We start from the raw sequence: 25,650 nt of genomic DNA, 5'->3' as shown, positions 1-25,650 counted from the left end.
TTCCTCTTTCCATTTATGTCCCAACTCTACTTCTCTTCTCCAAATACTCACAGTATCTCTCTTCGTCTTCAGCAACCAATGGGTGTAATAACCCAGCAACCTCGTCATTGACCGAAACTGGAAAGCGAAAAGGTCGCAGCATCAGACAGATGCTGCTGCCTCTGCTTCAGTCGAAAACACCAACATAACCATCTCTGGTTCTCTCGTCTTCCGCTGTCTATGGGAAAGAAAACAGATAAGGAAATTCATGACGTCGTCACATATCCCCCCTTTTGCGGCACATAACACGTAGCGCATTCAAGTACAAAAATGAAAGGGGGAGCAACAACAAATATCTCATCCACCAGTATCTTTCTCCGAGCTTAACGGACAGGAATCGACAGACTATACATGAGATGTGAAAATGATAAACAAAAATAATTCGCGGGGTATAAACTGGATCCGATATCCCATAAGATACAATCCAGAAAATGGTGGGGGGCTAAGAAACAAACAACTGTTCAAAATGACAAAGTTGAAGGGGAGGGGGAGGGGGAGAGGGAGGGGGAGGATTCTTGGGTACAACTGATGAAACCCAAGGGGCAGAAGTAACTGAGATGATCAGAGGGTTCGATGATGATGATGATTGGGGATAGTCTTTTTTGGCTGGTGCTTGATGGGACAAGACACAACCGACCGGCTGTAGGGCGCTTGCCTGAAACTCGCGGAGTAAAATGATTACCGGGTCCGCCTTCCCAGTTATATCATCACTCCTTGCGTTGCCAGGCAATGTCCTTGAATAGATGGATCGAATTTCGAAAGGGGCTAGTGTGTAGTCACGAATCGGCTGTGTGACATTCGGTACAGCCGATCAAATCGAGGATTCGAAGCCTGCGAAAGTATAAGGCCTGAGTGTTCATGGCTAAGTGTCATGTGATCGATGCACACCACATGGTCCACAGTTTTTGCTATCAATCAGGAAGTGAGGTGAATGTGATGCCTTCGAAGGAAAAATATGAAGATGAAAAGAGGCAAGTAAGGTGGTGATGAGGTGAAATGGGTTTAGCTGTGAACACAGCTTTCAACAATCAACGAATGATTGGAATGCATGAAGCAATTGTGGCGTCTTGTCCAAAATTGGAAGAAACTCAAGCCATGCGCTGGTAAAACAGCAAGTAGGCAACGCGGTTATCGCGAGAGCCATATCTGCCTATGGGAGTTCGGACGCCCGAGGAAGCAGCAGGAGAAGGTGTGACGCCATTGACAGATTTCTTGCTTGCGTGACTGCTAGATCCATTTCCATTGACTTGGCTCCAGCCCTTGTCATTGTCTGCAGAGTCCATGTCATCCTGGTCAATGTGGTCAAAGATGTTGGCACGAGGATTCTTATCATGTTTTTGTTGCTCAAAGGCAGCTGCAAGCACCTTGGGGTCTTCCTCGCCACCAGCTTCAGCTACATCTTCACTGCGGACGCGGCGGATGACTGTATCATCCATACGGATCCACTCACGTCCGTCCTGTCGTCTCACATCGACAGTGTAATGTCCGCCACTGGCATTCATTCCATGGTGGTAGATGACACCCATTAGACGGTACTGAGGAAGGCCACCAGAAGCGGTCAAAGTGTTGCGTCGGTGGGCAGGGAAGACCTCCCGGGGAATTTCCAAGTCAAGCGGGTAGCCAACCTTCTTCCAAATCTTTTGAGTGGCACCGGTCAGACTGTCGTACTGGAAACGTTTCAGATGGAGAATGAGGACCGGGGGCATGGTCTCAATAAAGATTTGCTTGGTCGCAGTGACGTTAGGTCCACGAGACGAGTTAAAATCACCCTGGATGCTCTCTGGTTTGGTTAGTCCCTTGAGAGCGTCAATGATGTTATGGACTTCGGGGGATCCAATGTCAAGCTGTAAGGGCTGGTAAGGCTCCATGGTGACCGAGGTCTTGTTGCCAGGCACCTTAAATTCCGACCTCAACTTGCCTCCGAATATCCTTGTGACGGGAGATTCGGTTGCGTGAGCACCAGATGACTGAGTCAAGGCTGCCTTCTGCTTGTGGCCAACCTCCAACCACCCATCACCGGATGCTCCATTCACAGCACCTTCGGCACGCTGTGCTTCTTCAGCCTTTTGAGCATGTTGAATAGCTCGGTCACATTCTTCATGGAGCTCTTCCAGGAGGAAGCCCAAAAATTCTTGGGCGTCCTGCTGGTGGCCACGTCGCATATCTCTGAAGCGAGGCAACTGCCGGATCATCTCGTAGACAAATTCAGGAACAAAAGAGTCGCCATACTTCTCGAGCTCATTGGGCTTCAAGCGCATCTTGAGCTGCTCCTCAGAAGTAGCTGCATCAATGACACGGAACTCTCGCATGAACATTATCAGGGCATCAATCAAAGGCACATCACTGTGAAAGCTGTGCGCAGATCTGCGACCAACATAGTCAAGGAACTGATGGAATGGCACGCATGAGACCAAAATCTGCAGTACAGAGTTCATATAACACATGTTCCCGGTGTTGACCAGTCCTCGAGGCTCGAGGAAAGCAATCTTGTCGCTATATTTGCTGACATCGTCACCGAGGCTGCTTAAGATATCTGCAAGGGTTTCGCTCTTTTGCGTGGTCGCTGTGCTGGGCTGGGTTGAGGCTGCTGCGCTAGCGGACTTAGCGGCTTGTTGCGATCGAAGAAGCTCCGCCCAAGACTTAGGAACAGTGGCAGGAGCAGGCGACGACGGCTTGGATAGGTCTTCGTTGGTGATCGCAGAGTCCGAATTGGCGTCCGTTTCAGTCACTGGGTTGGATCTGGGAGTCTCAGATGTGGCACTGGGGCTGTCTTTAGTCTGGCGACGCGGGGTAGCTGGGACATTTGGCACTACAGGAACGACAGGCAGGGTGGGCTTTGGAGTCTTCTGCTGGGCATCAGACTTCGCCATGGATGAAGGAGTTGTGGGTTGGGTCGAGTTTGCATCCGATTGAGAGACAGAAGTTGTTGGAGTCAGAGGCTTAGGAATAAGCTTGATCTCAAGATCTGCGGGTTTCACCTCTTCGATAGGCTCGATTTCTCCCTTTCTCGGCCCGATTATCCATTGTCCATCCTTCTTAGGGAATTCCACAGAGTCTCGCAAAGGACTATTTCTTCGACGCAGTGCTGCTCTGGCGGGGAAGGAAGCTTCGGGCACCGATAACCAGGGTACCTAGATTGACGATTAGTTGAATCTAAAATGCCTTAGTCCCTTTTATGAATGCCACTTACAGGAGCAACAAAAGCCGGTTTGAATTCTGGGATGGATTTGGGCTCCCATCGAGGTGGGGAAGACGCGACGGGATATTGGTGAAGAGGCGGCTGGTGTGAGAGGACATGATCCTGGAGCTCAGGTTGGAGAGGCACTTGGATCGATGGGGACATGGTTGGTTGCAGCGATGTTGATGTCGGAGGCTGCATAGGTAAAACTTGGGGATGGTGACTCGGGGCCATAACATGGTGTGAGGGCGGGTACATGGATACCATCATTGGTCCATAAGGCTGATGATGGAACTGGCGTGGAGGAAGCTGTGCCGGACCGTAAGGGTACCATGAATGATTGTACTGTTGGGGGGCATATGCAGGCGGCATATGGCCATTCATTCCATTCATATTGTTCATCCCATTCATCCCGTTCATCCCGTTCATGTGCGGCGGATACCCCCCCATATAAAGCGGGGATCGCATGTTGGGAGGACCTGGGTTATAAGCATAGTCTTGTTGTCTCCTGGAAGGAGCCATAGGCGGCTGCCCATGGGGCATAGTGGGTAGCTGGTGGTTCATCTTGGCTAGAGCTTAAGAAGGAAAGGAGTTGCGTTCACTGTTTAGCCACGCGTTGCCTGGAGGGAAGCCATGCGCGGAGGAAGATAAAATGAGCCAAATCCGGGTGCGACAGAAGCACTTATGCAGCCATATTGGCCCCTTTCTTTCCTGTTTGAGAGAAGTCTCGACGGGGCGTTTGCGGGGGAATGATTCAATCTATCAGATGGAGCGGTTCCAAGACCTGGAAGGCGCAGGAGTTAGTTATGAGACCGTCACAATGCGCTTGGGGGGTGATAAATAGCGGGGCGCGGTACCTGAAGATTCACTACGAAATTTCAAATAGATAAATTCAATGGGCCGGTATCAAAAGTGGCCGGGGGGTGAATAAAAAGGTTGGGCAGGCGACAGGTTTCCTCTATAATTAATCCGCTCTTTTGCCGAAGCGAAGCTGAAGTGCAGAGTCCAGGTGGTGATTAGTCAGTCGATTGCTGAGTCATAAACACGTGCTGTCCGATGACATGCCCCTCCGATTATGTACTCGCCTTCCGGATGTTGCGATCCTTTTAGTCTTCCTTTAGTCGTTTTCTCTATTCTTAGATGGCCTCTTGGGGTTCATTCTATTCTTACAGTTTTGCATGCTCTAATACTGGAGCCGCTGTGCATGGCTAGTTTTGTTCATCTTTGTTCGCCCTGATTAGGCGGCCTTATCCATATATCCTGGCCCCTCGTTCACCCACCCTCCAAGGATCACCTCGCTGGATCTTTCGGAGAACTTCTGACTATCTAGCTGTTCTTTTTTGTTCTCTCTGTCCGTGGTGGAGAATACCGACTTGGAAATGTCATCTAATGCAGGACAGAATCCCTCCTCCAAAGCAAATAATATCTCAAATTCCCCGGCCGCGCCTCCAGCCTTTCACTCAACAGCTTCGGGAGACACCAACACTCAGCGTCGTGTAGGAGGCTCCGGAAATTTTGGAGCAGGGTCCTCGTCAAGAAATTCGCCTACTCCAAGGAACGCTCAAGGTCGAAAGAATCAACACAAGCACCAGAAGAAACCACGGTTGTTAGATGATGACGAATATAGCGAATCGGTGGGTTATCCAGGGTCCTTCTCATTCGAGCGTTGCCTACTGACGCTGCGATTGCTCAGGCCGTGATGAAATCAACAAATAGTCGCAAGGGACAAACGTCCATCACTCATCTGATGAACTTTTCACTTCCACCTCGCCCACAATATCAACCACCGCCTCGTAATACTCGGCGCTACAATACATGGGGTGCGGGATCCGGGTATCATGCTGTCGATAAAGCACGCTATGTCCATGCCAACTACCGTTTCATTGTTTCCCCGGATCGGAATTACCATTCGCAGGCCGCCAATGCCGATGTTCATCTAGACTGGGCCTCTGTTCTTCAAGTGCTAGTCTCCGCGCAGACTCAAGCAGCCAGCTGCCCTATATGTCTATCGACACCTGTGGCCCCGCGCATGGCTCGTTGTGGCCATATATTCTGTCTTCCTTGTCTCATTCGTTATATGCACTCGTCGGATGACGATAAATCAGCACCGGAAAAACGACCTCGGTGGAAGAAATGTCCGATCTGCTGGGACTCTATTTACGCTTCTGAGGTCCGTCCCGTTCGATGGTTCCGTGGTCAAGAGGGTGACTTGCCCTTCGAAGGGGGGGATGTTGTTTTAAGGCTAGTGAAGCGAGAACCTGGTAGCACTCTTGCCCTGCCTCGTGATGGTGCGGAAACTCTTGGGCGGGGAGAAGATATTCCCTGGTACCACGTAGCGGAGGTCGCAGATTATGCTCGGATAATGAAAGGCGGCGAAGAGTACATGGAATCTCAGTACAATTCTGAGATCGAAAATCTCCGCACGCAAGCAGTTGAAGACGAACTTCTGTTTGGAGATGAAAATACATGGACGCGAAAGGCCATTTCCACTATATATGACGCAAAGGAGAAACTGAAGGGCATCGGCAATCCACCAGATGTTCCACGTCAGCTTGCAGTCTCTAAGTCGGTACCTCAATCAGCAATGGAGGTCGATACCAGCGCGACACGAGCATTGGATTCCGGCAATCTACCTACCAGCGGTGCCACTGACTCTTTGGCTGGTTCTGGCCCCGACTCCCACCAGTCTGCAGATTCTACCTCGACACCAGCAACTTCAGATGAAACGGACCAACTATCTGAGACCTTGGATAAAATGCAGGTGAACTCAGATTCCACCTCAATTTCACGGCCTAGGGCCAGAGGCAAAGAAGCGCAGGGCTCCCACCCACCAGATGAGCCATATTATTTCTATCAGGCCTTGCCACAATTTTATTTATCGTCCCTCGATATTCGGATTTTGAAGGCAGCTTTCAACGAATATGCTTCATTCCCTGCCACCATACTACCTCGGGTGGAGCACATTTCAACTGGTCACATCGTCGATGATGAACTGCGCAAGCGAGTCAAATACCTCGCGCATCTACCCTATGGGTGTGAGGTCAATTTCCTTGAATGCGACTGGCGAGATGTGGTTGTACCTGAAGTCTTGTCCCAGTTCCGCACCGAGACTGAACGGCGGCGAAAGCGGAATCGGGAGAAAGAGGCCCGCGAAGAAAAAGATCGTATTCGTGCAGAGAAGGAAGAAGATGATAAACGATGGGCTGCAGCCCGACGCAAGCATCCGAGTATGGAAAGTTCCAGCGAGGCGCCCTTCTCCGCCCATGACTTCCAGCCATTGGCCAATAATGACCCTTCTCTATTTGATACTGGTACTTCCTCTGCCTCTCCGCCCCGCAGTTCCTCCCAATTTGGGGCACTGGCCTCTCCTTCTACCAGCCCCCCTGGCTCTCGCACAGTTTGGGGTACGGCAGCTATTGGTTCACTATCTCCAAGCTTAGAAGCTCAACTCGGAGCACCGACTGACGGCTGGTTGCATGGTTGGGAGGATGAGCTGCTAGCCCACCAAGAGTCCGAGATAATGGCTCTAACGGCCCCCGATGCTCCCTCGCCTGCATCTGGCGCACCAAGTGGTGGCAAGAAAAAGAAGAAAAACAAGATCACTTTGATGTCCACTAACAGTCACCGCGGTGCATAAGTTGGCCAAACAAAGTCTTTTGGTCCTAGAGTCATTGATCGCGCTTATTGTTAATAGAACTTTTTCTCGCACTATGTATTGAGAAATGCGTGTTTACGTGTCGACATTTGTCTTTCCTGGTTTCCCTTGTCACCATCACAATATATTATATTCATCTGTTTATGCTATCAAGCGTTCGGGGTTCAAATGTTGTTTCTTCAAATGCGATCAGTCTCGGCTTCGGGCCCACATTCCAGTCCCAACATTATGAATCAATGTCGACTACTCCAGGGCTGCAACGAAAACAAACATACATTGAATATATCTTTGGTTTCGGTTGAAAAGGAAGCACAGCATTCGACTTACCTAGATACGTGCTAACATTCAAAATGGATTTAATTCAAATGCTTGGACATTGGGTACATTTTAAGTTGTAGGTACCTTCAACTAGTTCCTACTAGTACCTTGGAAGGTTTACAGTATTGATCCAATGATATCTTTTTGTCTACAGTATTCAAATCTTACCTTTGGGGGGTTTCCAAGGTTCCAACCTTGATGTCAAATGTTGGAAGTTTGTTTTCCTATGCAAATTTATACTGTAAACTTTGGAATATTTAAAGCACCCTCAACTCTACCTGCATGTGGTATACCTGGCAGTAAGCACTACGGATATGTATACTAAGGAACCCAATTGACACTTGCCGAAAGGAACGGCAAGCTTGGCGCATGATCGTCACTGCAGGTCCCAACATGGAAGGCCAAACAGAAAAAGAAAAAGAAACCAGGTACAATTTTTAAAACAAGGAAGTTGAGATAATTTCGCTGAAAATGATCTCAGAAACACCGAATAATAAAAATTGTACTTTTCACTCCAGATACACGACTTTTCTGCATATCATCCGTGGACATTCAAGTTTGTGGGGGAAAGAAAGGTCCACGTAGGCGGAAGAGGCGCGAAGTATTTCTGCAGTGTATTTTTGCCGTACCGAGCGCATACATCAGTGGGCGGAATGGTACAAGCCAGGTACACCATATGTAAACATTCCTGTTTTTCCCTTTCCCACTTCTTCTTTTCCCACCCTCCTTTCCCTCCTTTCCACCCTCATTTTCCCCTCGGATTTTGCACTTCCGAGTAGGCGATCATGGCTATCACAACACGTTCCCAAACGGGTAGAACCCCCAAGTGAGTGGCTGTTCCAGGATCTGACTTGCGATCCACCCCCCGTTTAACCCCCCGTGCGGTCTGTTTACATGATCCACTTGCAATTCCTCCCATCTTGCCCTTTGGGAAGCCCTCACTAAGATAGATGTTTTCGCATCATTCAGGAAGGTGGAGCGCCCCGGTTTTATCGAGACCCCTGGCCGTCGTTCGAATCGCCACAGTTCCGCCTTCGAAGGGAGTGAGAATGATGCCTCCGACTCGACAATTGCCAGCAGATCCAAGTCGGCCACTCGCAGTCGCACTTCCGCCAAGGTTAAGATCGAAGAGGATGAGGATACCCCGGTGAAGCCCAAGGCCAATGGCAAGGTTGCCGCCCCCGATTCCAAGTCTCGCATCGTGGACGGATGGGAGGAGGGACTCGATCCCAAAATTGACTACAGTGGACACTATGAGTTTGGTGGCTCCCTGGGTGTCTCGGCCATGATGATTGGCTTCCCCATGCTCATGTACTACATGTGGATTGGTGCGACCTACTATGAAGGCAAATTCCCGACCCGTGAGGAGGGGCAGAGCTTCTCTGATTTCTTTGGCCACATGGCGCATCTGGTTTACACTGGTGCATTCCCCTCTCTCAAGGCTTGGACCATCTACTGGGTTTTCTTCATCTTCGAGGGAGCTTGCTATGTGCTGCTTCCTGGTATCTCCGTGACTGGTCGTTCGTTGCCGCACTCGGGTAACAAGCAGCTGCCCTACTACTGCTCAGCTGTGTGGTCTTTCTACACCAGCATTATCATCGTCCTGGTTCTTCATTTCACCGGTCTCTTCAAGCTCTACACTATCATTGATGAGTTTGGTCCCTTGCTCAGCGTTGCCATCTTGTCGGGCTTCTTGGTCTCCATTGTTGCCTACTTCTCCGCTCTGGCTCGTGGCGCTGAGCACCGCATGACTGGATCTCCCATCTATGACTTTTTCATGGGTGCCGAGCTGAACCCCCGCATGTTTGGCATCCTTGATTTCAAGATGTTCTTCGAGGTCCGTCTGCCGTGGTTCATTCTGCTGTTCCTTTCCATGGGCGCAGCCGCTCGCCAGTACGAGGTCTACGGATACGTTTCCGGTGAGGTGATGTTCCTCGTCATGGCACACTTCCTGTACGCCAATGCCTGCTCCAAGGGTGAGGAGTGCATTGTATCCACCTGGTAAGTCTTCCTTCAGATCTGCTGCTCGAACATTCGACTTATATTGAAATTCTTTAGGGACATGTACTACGAGAAGTGGGGCTTCATGCTCATTTTCTGGAACTTGGCTGGCGTGCCTCTGAGCTACTGCCACTGCACTATTTACCTGGCCAACCACGACCCTGCGGAGTACCAGTGGAACCGCTTCTTCCTTGCCTTCCTCTATGTTGCTTATCTGTTCGTCTACTGGATTTGGGACACTACCAACAGCCAGAAGAACAGATTCCGTCAGCAGGAGCGTGGCACCATGGTCAAGCGGAACACTTTCCCTCAGCTCCCGTGGCAGACAGTGGAGAACCCTAAGACTATTACCGCCGATGATGGCTCGAAGATTCTTGTTGACGGATGGTGTAAGTGCATTCTATTTTGTATTCACGGCCAACGACACTTGTACTAATCACTTTCTATAGACGGCAAAGCTCGCAAGATCCACTACACTTGTGACCTTTTCTTTGCCCTGAACTGGGGCCTTATCACCGGCTTCTCTAGCCCCTTCCCATGGTTCTACCCTCTCTTCTTTGCCTGCATGATTTCCCACCGTGCTCTGCGTGACATCCAGCGCTGCCGAACCAAGTACGGCGAGGCCTGGCTCCAATATGAGCGAGAGGTTCCTTACCTCTTCATTCCTGTGAGTAAATATCTCACCGTCCTGTTCCCAGAAACCTTTCTAATGTTGTTTTTATCACAGTACGTCATTTAATTTCAGCCCGCTGACTACGGTGCCTTCCACCCTTTTCCTGGTCCCTTTCTAGTGTAACTTTTGTACAGTGGGCCTAAGGGCTAATTTTCTTTTTTCTTTTTTTTGTGCCCATGAGCTCAACAAAACTGGCGTGAAATTCTTCAGGAGATGTTTACTTGTACACACCTCGGGATACTTTTTTATAATGTTTGCAATGGTAGTTGCTCCGCGCATGGCTGCAATTACCTTGGCATTGACCGTTCTGTTCCTTGTATAAAATATTCAATCAATTCCTGGGTTTCTTTTAATTATATTTATCCAATTGACCAGCTACCATGAGCACCTATTAGCCACTCAGAACTACACAGTCTTCCGGCTTTCATCCATGGATGCATGCACATGTATTTATCGTAGAAAGGTGTTATGGTTTGATGAATATCATAATGGTTGTAGGCCTTACTCCACTTCGAATTGGTGCCTTGAAGTTGCTGATCTAATCCGTTTCGCCCCGCCATCCTGGAGCTTATCGATAAGTAGCTTCGTTGCATCAGACGCTTGCAGCTTCAGAATCCAAGAAAAGACTCGACTCTTGAAGACACAAAAGACCAATAAAACCAATTCCAGGCCAACCATCACTATGCTCTTCCAAGAATCGTTTCACGAGGTTCCCACCACGGCCGATGGCCAGGGGACCATGGGTACGTATATCCCCGCCATCTGGTCATCATGAGCTTCATGCTAGTACAAGCGCACATCTTCGTCATAAACTCCCCTACTTACTCCTTGCCAGGAATATACGTTTTCCACCCCACAATCCCAGGCTATCCCAAAGCTCGGTTCCCGGGAGTTGTTGTCTTCAGCGAGATCTACCAAGGTTGGTGCCTCTAATTAACCCCAAACTCTTGTACCCCAGGAACCAAAAAGAAAGGAAAGAAAATAAAATAAAACTCACCAACCTCCATAGTAACGGGGCCTGTGGCGCGGTTTGCCCGCCAGATTGCTGGGCAAGGGTACATCTGTGCGGCACCATCGAGCTACCACGAATTCACGGGCCCGGAGCCCTTGCAGTATAATGCTGAGGACACGGATAAGGGCAACGAGTGGAAGATCAGCAAGGTATGTCAGATTGATATGCATATGCACACTTTTTTTTCTTTGGTTCATGTGCATTGCATCGGTCTATTTTCAGAACCCATAGTGGAGTGTGTTTTGTTTTTTCGAAGATTCAGGCTGACTCGGTTGCAATAGAAACTGGCCGCCTATGATGAGGACGCTAGTCTGAGCGTGGACTACCTGCTCTCGCTGCCGACCTGCAATGGTCGCGTCGGTGCTACTGGTATGTGCCTGGGTGGACATCTTGCCTACCGCTGTGCGCTCGATAGTCGGATCAAGGCGGCTGTGTGTTACTTTGCGACGGATATTCATAGCAAGACCCTCGCTGCGGGCAAGAATGACGACAGTCTTGCGAGAACTGGGGATATCAAGGGCGAGCTTCTGATGGTATTTTTCTCCCTCCTCGGCTCTTCTGGTTTTTGCTTTTTCCTCCCATCTCCATCTAAATTGAGATGTGTCATAATTTGGAAATGTTGAGTGCTGACCATACATACCTACTCCAGATCTTCGGCAAGAACGATACCCATGTCCCTCCCGAGGGCCGTGATCTGATCCGCAAGACTCTTCATGATAAGGGAGTCTTGTTCAGTTTCTATGAAGTTGCTTGGGCTCAACGTGAGTTTCTATCTCTATCTTATATTCTTTTTATTTATAAAAATCGGAATCAGAATTTTACTGACTATTGCATAGATGCATTTATTCGGGATGAGCTCAGCAAGGGCCGATATGACCCCGCCATTACTAAATCCTGTTTTGAGATGTTGCTTGAGTTGTTTGGACGCACCTTGAAACTAGATTTGGGAGAGCATGATGGCAAAGAGCTGGTAGTTGAGGATGTGTGTTAAGCTATGTAATCTGATACGCTGATCTCCCGTGTGGGACATCTTTTGGAGTAGAGTGAGAGAGAGAGAGAGAAATCAAGGCGAGCAAATGTTCACTGATATTACTTTTCACTGGATTCAAGACTGGATTACAAAGGGAACTGTCACAAGGGGATGGGATTAGTGCACTTACATGTTACATGCTGTATGTACCATTCTATTTTGTACGGTCGCCCAGTCGACCACATCTACAAAGGCCCACTAGGTACACGGCTTTTGGTCACCGCCCTGTATCAATATGGTATCCGTATGATATGATATTAGTTGCCCTCACTCAATTCATGATACCAAGTACGAAGTAGTTGTTCTGCCAGTGGTATTTGATCATATGATTCAGTTATGGCAGTGTACCTAGTGGGCCTTTGTACCATGTCCGATTTGTTGTCACGCAAGGGCGAATGGAAAAGGTTGGGCCTTTAGATTTATTTTATTGTCTTCAAGTTGATTTTTCCTTTCTGTTTCTGTATCCACTTCCATCATGTCGATCGACGATATAAGTTGAATTGGTCTGTGCTATATGTTCAAGAAGAAGTAACCTCGTAAGCAGCTATTCTTAGAGTGCAAAAAAGGTCCCAAACGGGACCCAAATATCGCGAACCACTGGTTATATGTCTTCGCCACCATGGAATTCGCTTCAATTTCTATTCGATTTCTGTAGAAAACAATATTGGCATTCATTCACAGAGTCTTGTATTTTTTCTGGATTTTTTTCTCGTGGTCTTTTTTTTTCTCTTGCATTTCCAAGATTTTGTTACCCAGTTGGAGTTAATCCACCTTCAGCCTAGTCCGCCAACTAGCGCCAATTTCCGAGCCCAAACCTTGGAATCGAATCAACTCACTCTCACTCACACGCATTGACTCTCTCGTTTGTCACAAGTTGGCTCGTCCCTCGCTGGAGCCTCTCCTTCTCACTCCCTATCCTCCTCAATCGCGACCGGTTCCTTAAGCGCGGGTCAGGGGACGTTCCAGTTCCCCGTCCCTACAAAGAGCGACTCCACCCAGGCAACGCAGCTTATCGCAACCGAGGCGGTGTTAACGTGATCCTATCATTTTCACCATGGGTTCAACACAGTTCGGCAATTTCAAGGTGAGTTCTTTCGAGATCGCCCTGGACATCCTATATCTACGCTCTGCGCCCTAATAAACCATAACAATCCACGCTGACCGCACTCTCTCGGGTACCACAGGACTTCTGTCGCGACTCGACATTACCAGTCTGCAATGTTCGTGAGACCTCGTCCCTCAAACCATCCGCGCGAGCGCCAACGCTAACCGAATTTCCGTTCACCTCTTAGCTCTTTGTCGACAACCAACCGCCTAATCTGCGCTTTGGAGGATGCGCGCTCGATGGTATCAGTTTGAGCGGGGATCGCCATCTCGCCAACTTAGGTACGGACTGCTGGGTGGGATATGATACATAAAGCCGGAGTGGTGGGTTAATACGGAATACAGGATCCATTCTCATTGCGTTCATCGCTATCTTGGCGTCACTCTTCATGCTCTGGAGGTCGGACAAGAAGCATGCCGCCGTCGGACGTCGGTATGCATTCTCCTACCGGAATTATATTCGTTACAGTGCAGAGACTGACAATGGGGATTGGATAGGGAAATTCAACTGTTTTTGCTGGGATTCATCATTATCGAGATCTGTGAGATCTTCACCGTGGGTGGACTTCCGATCGAAGACTCTGTTCGAAAGGTAAGAGTTTGACTGGTCATTCGAGTTGGCATTTCGGGGGTTTTTTTCATGACCGGGCCTCTAACAAGTGCTGTCTAGGGTTTCTCGGCGGTTCATCTTGGCGCGATCACTGCGACATGTTGGATCCTACTGTTGAATGCGTTCGTGGGTTTCCAGTTACTTGATGATGGCACAGCGGCCTCGATTGGCCTAATTTCCGCGTCAGCCATTGTGCTCTTCATCGGTACCGGCTATATTGCACTCGACACAGCTTTCGACTGGTCTGGCCATTTCGTGGGCAGTACGAACGACGATTACCGTAATGTCGCTTTATACGTTCTGTATCAGCTATTCCCACTCGTCTGCCTTGCTGTGTTCTTCGTTCTCGAAACTGTGCTTGTTTTGCGAGTCCTGGGAGAATACCGTCCCATGCGTATGTATTTCCCTGACAAAAAAAAGCTTTCTTGGGAAGAACTGTCTGCTAATGCCCTGACTATAGTTTATCTTACCGGTGCTGCTATCTTATTTGCCATCGGTCAAATCTTCCAGTATGTGATTAGTGTGCATCTTTGTACGGCTTCCAGTGGAGCGATCAACGGAACCTTATTCGAGACATTCTTTACACTACTCGCCGTAGTCGGCATCTGGGCTTTCTGGAGCAGCATCACAGAAGATGACTGGCCCCTGCCCGTCGGAAGTGGATACAACTAATTGTATTTGCAATTCTTATCTTGTCTCTTTTTTTTTTTTTGCAGATTTTCCGTTTCCTATTCAATACATACAACATCCTGATGTCCCCTCACCTGTCTTCAGGTCGCTCCGAGGCGTTGTGTTCTTTTCTTGTGACAAGCCCCGTCAACGATGAATAGAGCTATCGACGTTGTGATACCACATTCCTCTGGGTCATGTTTCACGATTAACTGTTTTCTTTCTCCTTACGTCCCCGGCGGCTTGCCTGGTTGATTTCTCCCCGACTTGGCCCTACAATGTCTTTCTTAGGATTTCCAAGGGACCCCTATGATATTTCAGTGGCCGGGAACCTCGTCGTGGGCATGCTTTTGTGTTTCAATTGTCAGATACCTCTCCATCATGTACTTAGGTTATAATTCCCATGTCCGATAATCAAGTCTTCTTCACATCTATAACTATGGAACTAAATTTTCAAATTTTCTCCTAGATGTAGTACTTGACATGACCTGCAGAAAATTCAAGTCGTTATCTACGAATTGGTCCCTCTAGATGTCAATGCGACCCGGTGTGACCCTCCACCACCCCCATTTGCCTCCAGGGCTTTCCACATGTGCAAGGTTGGCGGGCCACTTCCTCCGTGGTGTGACAGTTCCTGAGCAGGCTGCAAGCTCCCGCTTTTTAACCTAATTCATGGATGTCACTCATTTAAGCAAGGTATATAGACCACCCTTCCAACGGGGCTACTAACCAAGAGTATATCAAAATATCAACCAGGGGTTGGCCTTATACATTTGAGCACTATACACGACAATAAACCCAGTTGTCGACATGCGTATCAATGTTGCCGCTCTCGCCTTTGCCTCTAGTCTTACTACTGGCATGGCATCCCCTCATGCATTGGACCGTCGGAATCATGCGGCATACAATATCTCCTGTACATTTGATTCGGCATTCCTGGCCCACCTTTGTGGTCAGCAAAACTAATGTTTCTCCATTTGAATAGTACCAGAGCAAGATCAACCTGCCGTTCCACCACAAACATGTAATCTTGTTGCTTGTGTCGGCTTGACAGGAACACTTACGTGTGTTCTCTCGGCCGTTTCGTCTGGAGATACTGCTGCTTTACAGCGTTGTATCTCTGGAGGACTAGGTGAGGTATGGAATGAACCATCGTCCAATGTTCTAACTCTTTTTCCTGTTTTTTTTTTAAAAAAAAAAAATCACCGTCTCATCTTTTGTTCACCTGTCTCTTTATTCTATTGCTTCCATATCTTATACTGACGACCTGTGTCTTTGGTATATAGGTTTGCTCTTGTGCCGCCTGCATTCCCCAAGTCAACAGTTTTTTACAAGCTGTGGGGGTTTGCATCGGCGGTCTTGATGTTGATAATAGCACCGCCTCTTCTTTGTCGAATCTCTCTATAGAGTTGTCTGAGATAAGGGCCACAGCTACTCAAATCACTCAGTTTGATGCTTCCCAGACGACTGTTGCATCCACTACTACTTCTGCCTCGTCGATCTAAGATAACAGAGTGTGATTAGCAGGTTTATATGTGTCCTTTCTTGGTTTCTTTTTAAAAAAATTGTATTGTGGCTTTTGTGATTCTGATTGATATATCATTTCAATGTTATGTTTGTCTTTATTCCACCAAGATTCCTATCTCCATTTAAGCTCCTTTTCACAGCAGTAACTTCCTCGCTTTCCTTAAATTTCTTTTTATGTTTAATTTCAAGCGGCTTCAAATAAACTGCCGCATCCTTTCCAAACATTGAAGACTCGGGCGTTAATGATTTCTCAGTACACCATGTAAACCCTAATCCTATTGGAATTCATTTGATGCCGTACTGCTCTTATCACTTACAACTCACATGTGCACTTTGACTCATGCCACTTATGTACCTTTGACTTAGTATGTAGTCCACGCGCAGTCCGAAATTGGTCTCGTGACAAACTGTTACCCTAGCGAGACAATTGAAAAAACCGTAATCGTTATTATTTTGTGGGGTTTCGTCGCATGTCGTATATGTAAAATCCCGACTTCTCACAAACATTTGAAGACAATATATCACCTGCCATACTTTTCCGTGATTCTGTCCTTTTCAAGTCTCTGCTTTTCAAAGCCGGACCTTAACATCAACACATGGCAGTGTCCATTCCCGCTGTCCTAGCAGACTGCGCAACCACTCTAGTCCAACGCCAGTCCATTCCTCCGGTCTGGACTCGATTCCAAGACGCTGCTGCGCACTATCCAAGGCCGCTCCTGCCAAAATCTTAGCACTGGAGTTGAATGTATCAAAGACAAAGCCCGTAAGACCGTCTCCGGGGATTGGTGCGGCCATCGTTGCGTTTCCGGTCATGGATGTGTATTGTTCGCCTGACTGGGCGCTGTAGCGAGGCGCAAACCAGTTACTCTTTAGATCGAAGATACAGCGATCTGACCAGTAGCAGGATGATGCGAATAGGATGAGGAGGAGCGCGGAACAGTAGATGCATGGCCGGTGAATGGTGTAGGTCAATGCCACGAAGGAAATGATAAAAAGTGGCGATGCGTTCGTCGGGATGAAGAGTAGCGGCAACCAACTAGAATAATTCATATTAGAACCGGGTATCCTCTTGGCGGGATTCTATGCCGCGGCCTTTCTTTCATGGTTCCAGAATGGTTCTGCAAGTCTTACCTTCGTAGACAGAACATGGTTGATGATCGGTTTGCCAGATGGCTGCGTCGTCCAGAACGGGTAGTATTGACAAGATGCGGTTTTGCGTCGAACTCTGCGTCGGACTTTGCGTCCTATATCTCTCGTTTTGCGCGCTGTAGCATAAGAACCAGGCCTTGGAGTTCCTTGCAAGTAGCTGAAGAGCGATGATGACGAAGCGGCAAGATCCAAGTTGAAGGTCCCGTGTATTGTAATTGACATTACCGGTTGGCTCATCGTATTTTTGCCCACAAGCTGTCCAAGCTTTTCACTTAATCTCTCGAACTCTTCCTTCTCACCATTCCCTCAAATTACTCACTCTTTAACGCTTCTCACGATCCCTTTCCTTTTGACCTTGTTCTTATTTGGCCATCACTGCATCTTGTCATTTCATTCTTCGGTATCCAGTCATTCCTTTCTGTGCCTGGTGTTCTCCTAGCACGTTTGAAAGACAAAGCTTCCCCAAGGAGCTCTCTAGCTTTTGTGGATTTTTTCGGACGTTGTCGTGACTCGACAAGAGGCAGAGATGTCCACTCCGAATAATCTTCAAGCCTTGCTGGCTTCTATTCGGCCGCGCCCCTCGCCAACCAATGGATCTGGACAAGAAGCTGGTCAGCATCAGCGCCCCGTTCATCCTGGCTATGCGCAGTCCGCGCAGTACACGCAGCAGCCCCAGCAGCCCCAGCAGCACCAGCAGCACCAGCAGCACCAGCAGCATCAGCAGCATCAGCAGTCGCAATACCAACAACACCCTGGCATGTTCCCACATCATCCCCAGTACCCACAATTCGATGGCCGACACGAATTGCCTCACGCCATGCACCATCCGGACATGATTCGTTATCAGGATCATTACGACATGCACGGATATCATCATCCATCTGTGGCATCGGCGGTTCAGAGTCCTGCCCCGATGAACCCGATGAACACCCCTCCTCATCATGGCTCCGATATCATTAGTCCAAACGTGCCTTCCCCTCGTCCCGATTTCAACCCGTATCCGCCAACAAATCAATCAGACAGCGCCGCCAATTTGCTTAATCTCCTGAGATTTAGCCAGGGCTCTGGTGCTGCCATCCCGCCGGCTGTTGCCTCTATGGCTTCGGAACAATCACGGTCTCCCCCAGTTGAGGACATAGCTGCTTCCTCTTTGCAGGGACGACACATGTCCTCATCAAACTTGCTTGCTTCGATGCTTGACGGGAGTGGAGCTTCTGCTCCGGTTCCTGATCCTGAAGTTACGGCCCCTGCTCAGGAAGATGGTGCTCCTAGCGATCGGACTCAGAACATGTTGCTTCGCCTGCTCAACCGATCTAAGGTTTTTGATGGGCCACCGGAAGGTGAAATCTCAGTCGCATCAAACCAGTCAGTGGTGGAGATCACCCGTGAGGCGGAGCCATTGAAGACCAATGACATTCTAACGAAACACATCGATTCTTCTGTCGGAATTGCGAAACCGGAAACGGTCGTGTCTCCCTCGGCTTCTAAGGAATCGATGTTCACTTACATCAACCCTTTCGATCAGCTGGCTGCCATCTCGCCTGGCACCAAATCTCCCCAGCCCAGTTCATACGGCGGGGAAGACGTAGCGGCTGATGCCGTTGAAGGTACGCAGGAGCTGGAGGTTGATCCTTCCGCCGATGCTGAGTCTTCTCCAGCTATCGATTACGTACGTCCAACCGAAACTCATGGCGAAAATAAGTCTTTTATCTCCGGAGAGAGCGGCCAAGAAGATCAAGAAGAGGATGAAGAAGAAGGCGAAGATGAAGCCGAAGTTGAAGTTGATCATGGTTATACGCCATCTACAAAGCCTGCGGAGGCCGAGCTCGAAGCTGAAGTGAAAGCCGAAGCTCTTGCTGCGGAGCCGACGGAAGCAGTGATCTCGTCGATCGCCGATCATTTGCGAGAGACTGTCATTGAGCCTCAAGAAGTTGCTGAAATGCCTCGGTCGGTTGCATCTGCAAAGAAATCAGATATCGATATCACTGCCATCGCTCCTCCTAAGATTCAGCATGATGCTGTCGAGGCTTTGGCTGACAGCTGGGAAAGTGCAGAGGATAGTGCCGAGAAGGAAGAAGTACGCATCGTATGCGTTCGCAACTTCCCTCTGCGGCCGTTCATCTCTGTTGTTGTCAAACCACAGACCGGGAAGATCGTGTCTTTCCGTGACGATGCAGTAATGGATATCGCCCGCCTTAAGAAAGAGTTCGATCAGCTGGACCGCTCATTGACTGCCGCCACATCCGAGTACATCGTGTATGCGCTTGCCAAGACGGGTGGAATTCGAATCATTCGTCAGGACGACGGCAGTGACCGACAAGTCTTCCGATCTACTCGAGACCGTGTCTTCAATGTCTCGTTGTGCTCGTCTATCGCTGCTGCGGGACAATCTGATGTGCAGGCCATCCTTGGTATCGGTGTAAGCGGCTCTGTGTACTGGTCTTTGATCTCAAGGGAGGGCAAGGACCTCTTTGAAATGGATGCGCTGGAGAGCGAAAGCCTCATATTCCCACCTTTCCCTGCCTCGGACGAGAACACCTCTGGTGGTCAGCTGAAAACGCGGGCCAAGCAGAGTACTCGTCATGCGGATCTCATTGCCATCGGACGTGGCAAGTGTATTTATGTTGTCTCTCCTCAGGCCGCGATGAACGCCACCTACGGTGTCTCTGGCACTCAACGCACGGTGAACACAGAGAAGTTCTTCAAGGAGCGTGCTTTGAAGATCTCCACTGGCAAAGCTGGAAAGGACTTTGCCTTCAGTGGTGATGACACTGTTATTGCGTCTCTTGACAAGACCGGTCGTTTGCGCTTCTGGGATATTCGGGGTCTGCTAGATAGCGACAGCTTCGCTGAGGGCCCTGTGCCGAATGAGGTGCGGGTTCCTTTGAACACATTCGTGACTGGCTCTCCGGCAGAGAAGTCCTGGCCCACGTCAGTACTCTTCGTTGACAAGCTGCGTCCGTACTCACGAGCAAATGCCCTTCGTTACGTTCTCGTGGGACTCAAGCAAAACCACACCTTGCAGCTCTGGGATATTGGGCTCGGTAAGGCCGTGGGAGAGGTGAATTTCCCTCATGAGAATGAATCCGACGCTATCTGCAGCGTGGCATTCCATGCGTCGTCTGGTATCATTGTAGTTGGACACCCCACTCGCAATTCGATTTATTTCGTGCATCTGTCGGCGCCAAAGTACAACTTGCCTAGCATGTCGCAAGCTGCGTTTATCCAGGCTGTTGGGGACAAGGACAGCGCCTTGCCCAAGCCAGATTCTACTGCATGCCTCAGCGGTATTCGGGAGATTTCACTAGGTGCCAAGGGTCAGCTTAGAAGTCTTGAGCTACTACCAGTGTCAAAGACTGGTGTGGATAAGCGTGCTTCGGAGGAAAGCGATCTGTTTGAATTGTATGTGATGCATTCACGTGGAGTGACTTGTCTTAACATCAAGAGAGATGATTTGGGTTGGACTTCAGATAACAAAGTAATTTCTCCGATCGATGCCCTGGAGGAAGGTTCTATTGAAGTCCGTGACCTTCAATCTTTCCCGCCTTCAATGAGTGAAGAACCTTCAGTGAATGGTGATGCGCCGTCTCCAGTGACACGCAGCTCAAAGGACCAAATCAAGAAAAACGACGTGCTCGAATCATCTGTTCCCATTTCTTCCTCACGCAACCTCTCTTCTTCACGCAACCCCCTCTCCTCCTCGCGCAACCTTTCTCCCACCAAATCTTCTCCCAAGAAAAAATTGGTTGACGAGCAACGTGAATCAGTTGTTCTTCCCAGCAGTTCCGAGAAGGTCGACAAAAAGAAAAAGAAGAAGACCTCTTCTGACGCAATTGCCAAACCCCAAGACCCCACTTCTACTGCTGGCGTTGAACCCCTTCCTCCTTTCGCTTCCCCTGAAGAACTTCAATTACTTCTTAATTCCTCGGTCGCTTTGCGCGACCCCCGCTCTACCGATATGGTTTCTTCCATGTCCAACTCTGATGACCTTGTGAGCCTCCTTGATCGCGTGCGTGAAAATATCACTCGGGACGTGCAATACTCCCTCGCGGGTTCTATCTCCAGCCTCGTCTTGCGCATTGAGGATGAGCGTCACATCTGGGGTGATACCATTCTCGACAAGATCGACGAAGATCGACACCACTGGATTGCCGCCTCTAATGCCAAGCAGGAAAGTCTGCTGCGTCTTGTCTCCGATAAATTGGACCGAGATATTGAAAGCACCTTCCGCCGCATGACCGACGAGACCATGTCGAATCAAGTCATCCCTGCCATCAACTCCGAGATGGAAAAGATCCTGAAGAGCATCCCCCGTGCCATCAAGTCCACCCTCCAAGAATCGGGCTTGATCAACGCCGTCGCGGATGGTATGTTGGAGTGTCTTGGTGGGCCCATCAACAATGAGGTTTCCAAGGCCCTCGACAAGGCTTTCGAGAAAACCTTCGCCCCCTTCAAGAGTGATTACCTCGCCGGCTCTCAGGAGGCCCTCGATAATGCACAGGCCCGGATCGAATTCCTGGAGAACGCCCGAGAGGACGACCGTCTGGCTACGGCAAAGATGCAGGACAAACTCGATAACATGGAGCAAATGATGCGTTCCATGATGACCATGATGAGCCAACAGACTGTTGATGCTCAATCTACCAACATTCCGGCCACCTCGAATGGCACCGCGGCAACCTCGGCCCAGCCTACCGCTGCCCCCCAGGACCCTCGCCTGTCCCACCACCGGCAGACCGCCCCCTCTCCAGCTCCAGCTCAGATGACTCCCAATGTCTCAAGCCTGGCTGAAGAGATCAACGAGATTAGCCGCCTGCTTGCGGCTAATCCCCCTCAATACGAGGAGGCCATTGTTCGGGTAAGTCTCCTACAGCTTTCAAAATATGCCTTGTCTAGTCTCGTCATTTCTAACTCTGTTACAGTGGATCCGCTCTGAGCGCCAGTCTGAGATATTCGACCAGTATCTCTTCCAGATGGAGCCGTCTTTCCTGACTCAGCTCCAGCCGCTCACCAACCTTTCGGTCGGCACGGTCGTGAGCTCCTCCTGGAAGGGGAAGACCATCACCCGCCTGAATTGGCTGAAGCTGGTCCTGAGCTGCGTCAACCTCCAGGTTTGTTCAGCCTTTTATATTATGCTTATCTATATCTACAAGAATTACATCGTGCTAACTCTTCTCTTAAAAGGACGCGGATGTTCGTGGTGTTCTGCCGCCGGTGTTGAACCTGCTGGCCACTCGGTTGGGCGAGGTGTACTCGGCAATCTCGAGTGGGAGCCCCAATTCCCCTGTCCTGCGGGACATCGCCCTGCTGAGTCGGCATGTGCACGACCTGCACCGCCGAGTGGCCGTTTAGGCGGTGGGAGGAGTGTTGCTTGTGTGTGCTGGTTGTATTCTTATGAGTTATATTCTTATGGGTTGTATTCTTATGGGGAGGGCGGGGAGGGTAGGCGCGGTTGTTGGCGCAGGTGGATGTTGTATCCTTATCTTTTGCTGGTCTTGCAGTGTGGCTAAGCATGCCGTAGGAGTGGATGCCTGCCGCATGTTTAGTCACGCTGCAAGACCTGGTTACGTTACCAAGGCCTACTACATGTAGGATATTTTTACGAAAATAGTATTATGATGCTCTTGCCATGTTTTCACTTCTTAATTGAATACTAGAAAAGAAAGTAAGAGAAAGTAAAAACATACGGCTCTTTTCAAACTAAGTATTCTAAATTCCATCATCACTGAGGTCTACTTCAATATTTCGCTATCTTTCATACCACTTTTGCCAACACTTTATTCAATGTGAAACTCACTTCCTTCGTCAATTTCACCTCACTGCCCAGAAGAAGATTTCTTCTGACGCAGTCACCAAATCACAAGACCCCATTCTTTCAATACTTTCACAGTTGAAGCGCGCTCAAAATCAGACGCTCATATACAACTCGTTTCTATATATTTATATTTATTCAACCCAAGGTCAGATTCCCTATTCCTGCAAATATGCCTATCTGCTTCTAACATTTACCAACCTTCCCTCAGGGCACCAAACTACCTTTCGTTCAAAACATGTCAAAATCATTATCTCTCCAGCCGCACAACCTGGTTATGTCAATTTTGATAACCTGCTGAAACACAACCAAACCCAGTTACATTCCAGCACAGAAGTTGACACGAATGTCAACATTCCTCTACAGTGAAAAGGAACATGCGTGGGAAGGGGGACTGTGGAAACATTTTCCCAACTAGAGTCAGATTTACCTCTGAAGACTCATGCGTGGGAAAGGGACTGTGGAAAATTCCCTGGCAAGAGTCGGGGTGGATCAACGTCTTTACACCAACTCTGTCCCGGAGTACCCCCGGACACACCCAGAAGGACTTGCTTACTATTTAAGCACTGTCTGCTCTAGCAAAATGGAGTTAACTGAGGAAGTGAAAAGAAGTCAGGCTCACCAAGTGTGTGCTCCCGGTGAAAGAGGCGATTGGTTCTACCACAAACGTCACGTTGATAGGAACGGAGAAATGGGTCACGCCGGAGGATCCCAGGCTTTTCTTCTTGTGCAGACTACACTTTCTGTTTCGTACAAGCAGAGGTGGGTTCATCCTCACATGGCCGGGAGGTTGGGCACACAAGTGAGTGCCGCTGCCACTACCGGAGTAGCATGTGGCTAACTACTGCTGCGTAGGACAACCTCTGGGCACGTTTAGGGCTCGTCAACTATTCTCTGAGATCTCTGTGAAACGCCATTCTCCTCTGCGCGACATGCCATGCGGAGTTCGACCGTTTTAATGACCCTGCATTCATCTTTGTCCCGAGAGATCTCCAATATCTTCGTGACATCGAACTACAAGACAGAACGCGGTGAGCCAAGGACGCCCTTTCGCCCGCCAAATCCATACAAGCACTATGTATGCCAGCTACAAAGAGCTCTACTTCGGGGAGCTACAGAGACATAGCCTAGTTCCCCACAAATTTACCTTCGGCCGGTCTGTTGACGCTCCTGGGATTTATCATTCGACTACGATACACAGAACCACTCACGACCACTTGATTGGATAATTGATCCTTCAGTATTATCGAAGACAAGGTGCTTGACATGCTACCGGTTGATGTGGAGCCAACGCGAGGCTTGTTGTGGACTCCTGCTTCCAGATGGAGATCATATTTATATACGAAGTTAGTTGCAAACGTCACCGAAGAAATCATAAGCTCCCCCAGCTGCGCCAAACAACAGCCACGGACTGGGATTCGTTCGTCAAAATTATCGATGCGGACGACGAAATTGGTGCTACACCTGATGATACAGACATTCTCCATTGGAAAATGATCTCTATGCCCAGAGACTGCAAGGACACACGTTATGCGTGGGACTCGACGGGGGCAATGAAGATCTCCCGTGTGTCTCGCGGTAAGCCGCCAGTCGCACGGGTGCATGGCGTGCTCTGGCTATATATGATGGGAGGTTACGTGCTACTCGATAGTATGTATATGAAGTCCTCCAATACATGTGCCCTTAGATGACTGAGTGGCATCATGGGGCTACACTTCTTCTTTGTCGACATGATTGACGGAACTCAAACGCTTCCTTACCTCTTCTCTATGGTTTTGGTTGTGTCGTTGCCACCTCGGCACATTTGCTTCCCAAGCATATCCCCTTAGAATCACCAGTCTTTGTGTTGTATCGGCCCCCGGTGTGACCACCTTGGGATTTCCGCTTGCGGTTACTACAATGGTATTGATTCAACCTGTTGTAGCATCTGAACGGCCGCGATGCCGTAAAGCACCGAGCTCATGCTGATTCGACGCTGCCTTGATCACTGTTGACAGATTCTCCAAAAGAACTACATTATCCCATCTCTGTTGATGGATTCTCGAAAAGAGCCATCACTGTTTATATATCCAACAGTGAGTGACCACGCTTACAGGTTTGTGGGACTCCCAGACTCCACCTCTGACAGAGGTTCAGTCTTCGCGGACTAGTTCTTCAAGGCACTTTACTACACCATTCTGAAAATCCACGACGACATGTCAACTTACCACCCTGACACGGATGGGCAGTCGGAGATCCAAACGAAGCCAAGAAGCAGAGGCTTCGCACTAAAATTGATTTCCACGAAGATGGCTGGTTCAAGAATCCGAAAAGAAATAATTGGCAGATTCCCGAACCACCCCATTACATGGAGGCCGGTGATTCGAACAAACAATTCGAAGTCGAACAACGTTCGGATTTCAAGGGCTGGGTGGGGATATCATGATTCATGAGCAACATCCGACGCAACCACGCTTGAGGAAGCTGTTGCGGTGGCTGGAAACCGAATTGATGGATGGCGACGTCGGAATCGTGTCCTTGGCAGGCAATTTCCTGCACAGCATCGCTCTGTTGCAAAATTTCCACGAGCGAATGCCTGCCAAAGTTCGTCCACTGAGGTACCCCGTCTGGCTGAGGAACTTCGAGGATGGCGTCCTGTTGGAACCGCATGAGTGTTGCCGACGCGAGAGACTTCGGTGCGACATTTGCAGAGTTCGAGGCCGAACTCTAGTCGTTGGAGGGGGCAGCTACAGTCAATTGGATCTGGCGATTGGATTGTCAATCAAGTGCTTGGAAAGTGCTTCTACCCTCACATTTTATGTCCGTTCTATAAACACCGACATTCTCGATCCTAGATAGCATACTTAAAAATTACATTTGCAGTGAATGTAGCG

The 25,650-nt window shown here is 49.2% G+C and overlaps 9 protein-coding genes across 9 annotated transcripts; 6 read left to right on the top strand and 3 right to left on the bottom strand.

Annotated features, from left to right (window-relative positions):
- Positions 1–1,127: 1,127 nt before the first annotated feature.
- N7466_007041 (mRNA-binding ubiquitin-specific protease UBP3) lies at positions 1,128–3,781 on the bottom strand (the record flags this gene model as incomplete). The annotated part of the gene is made up of 2 exons (XM_057166430.1): positions 1,128–3,170; positions 3,230–3,781. 2 exons carry the CDS (start codon positions 3,779–3,781, stop codon positions 1,128–1,130), a joined length of 2,595 nt encoding a protein of 864 aa, XP_057019471.1.
- An 815-nt stretch (positions 3,782–4,596) lies between these two features.
- Positions 4,597–6,854, top strand: N7466_007040 (RING-type E3 ubiquitin transferase MAG2; the record flags this gene model as incomplete). Its single annotated transcript, XM_057166429.1, has 2 exons — positions 4,597–4,851; positions 4,911–6,854. The coding sequence occupies 2 exons, from the start codon at positions 4,597–4,599 to the stop codon at positions 6,852–6,854; spliced, it is 2,199 nt and encodes a 732-aa protein (XP_057019470.1).
- Positions 6,855–7,975: 1,121 nt separating this feature from the next.
- erg4 (c-24(28) sterol reductase) lies at positions 7,976–9,930 on the top strand (the record flags this gene model as incomplete). Its single annotated transcript, XM_057166428.1, has 5 exons — positions 7,976–8,016; positions 8,160–9,191; positions 9,249–9,580; positions 9,641–9,858; positions 9,919–9,930. 5 exons carry the CDS (start codon positions 7,976–7,978, stop codon positions 9,928–9,930), a joined length of 1,635 nt encoding a protein of 544 aa, XP_057019469.1.
- Positions 9,931–10,546: 616 nt separating this feature from the next.
- Positions 10,547–11,867, top strand: N7466_007038 (dienelactone hydrolase family protein; the record flags this gene model as incomplete). The annotated part of the gene is made up of 6 exons (XM_057166427.1): positions 10,547–10,607; positions 10,658–10,783; positions 10,874–11,025; positions 11,158–11,409; positions 11,526–11,637; positions 11,713–11,867. The coding sequence occupies 6 exons, from the start codon at positions 10,547–10,549 to the stop codon at positions 11,865–11,867; spliced, it is 858 nt and encodes a 285-aa protein (XP_057019468.1).
- Positions 11,868–12,960: 1,093 nt separating this feature from the next.
- Positions 12,961–14,292, top strand: N7466_007037 (chitin synthase export chaperone; the record flags this gene model as incomplete). The annotated part of the gene is made up of 7 exons (XM_057166426.1): positions 12,961–12,990; positions 13,091–13,126; positions 13,199–13,292; positions 13,356–13,443; positions 13,509–13,602; positions 13,681–14,014; positions 14,081–14,292. 7 exons carry the CDS (start codon positions 12,961–12,963, stop codon positions 14,290–14,292), a joined length of 888 nt encoding a protein of 295 aa, XP_057019467.1.
- Positions 14,293–15,099: 807 nt separating this feature from the next.
- Positions 15,100–15,794, top strand: N7466_007036 (uncharacterized protein; the record flags this gene model as incomplete). Its single annotated transcript, XM_057166425.1, has 3 exons — positions 15,100–15,241; positions 15,275–15,426; positions 15,576–15,794. 3 exons carry the CDS (start codon positions 15,100–15,102, stop codon positions 15,792–15,794), a joined length of 513 nt encoding a protein of 170 aa, XP_057019466.1.
- A 592-nt stretch (positions 15,795–16,386) lies between these two features.
- N7466_007035 (uncharacterized protein) lies at positions 16,387–16,964 on the bottom strand (the record flags this gene model as incomplete). Its single annotated transcript, XM_057166424.1, has 2 exons — positions 16,387–16,852; positions 16,948–16,964. The coding sequence occupies 2 exons, from the start codon at positions 16,962–16,964 to the stop codon at positions 16,387–16,389; spliced, it is 483 nt and encodes a 160-aa protein (XP_057019465.1).
- A 479-nt stretch (positions 16,965–17,443) lies between these two features.
- On the top strand, positions 17,444–22,317 carry N7466_007034 (uncharacterized protein; the record flags this gene model as incomplete). The annotated part of the gene is made up of 3 exons (XM_057166423.1): positions 17,444–21,823; positions 21,888–22,076; positions 22,150–22,317. Coding segments are annotated over 3 exons (4,737 nt in total), but the record flags the coding sequence as incomplete, so codon positions are not given.
- A 2,803-nt stretch (positions 22,318–25,120) lies between these two features.
- N7466_007033 (uncharacterized protein) lies at positions 25,121–25,426 on the bottom strand (the record flags this gene model as incomplete). Its single annotated transcript, XM_057166422.1, has 1 exon — positions 25,121–25,426. One exon carries the CDS (start codon positions 25,424–25,426, stop codon positions 25,121–25,123), a length of 306 nt encoding a protein of 101 aa, XP_057019463.1.
- Between the last annotated feature and the right edge of the window lie 224 nt (positions 25,427–25,650).

Source organism: Penicillium verhagenii, assembly GCF_028828195.1.
Source record: "Penicillium verhagenii strain IBT 33310 chromosome Unknown utg000007l_segment0_segment0, whole genome shotgun sequence".
Classification (NCBI taxonomy): Eukaryota; Fungi; Ascomycota; class Eurotiomycetes; order Eurotiales; family Aspergillaceae; genus Penicillium; species Penicillium verhagenii.
The sequence above is the reverse complement of the archived record's forward strand: the minus strand, read 5'-3'. Positions and strand labels throughout refer to the sequence as shown.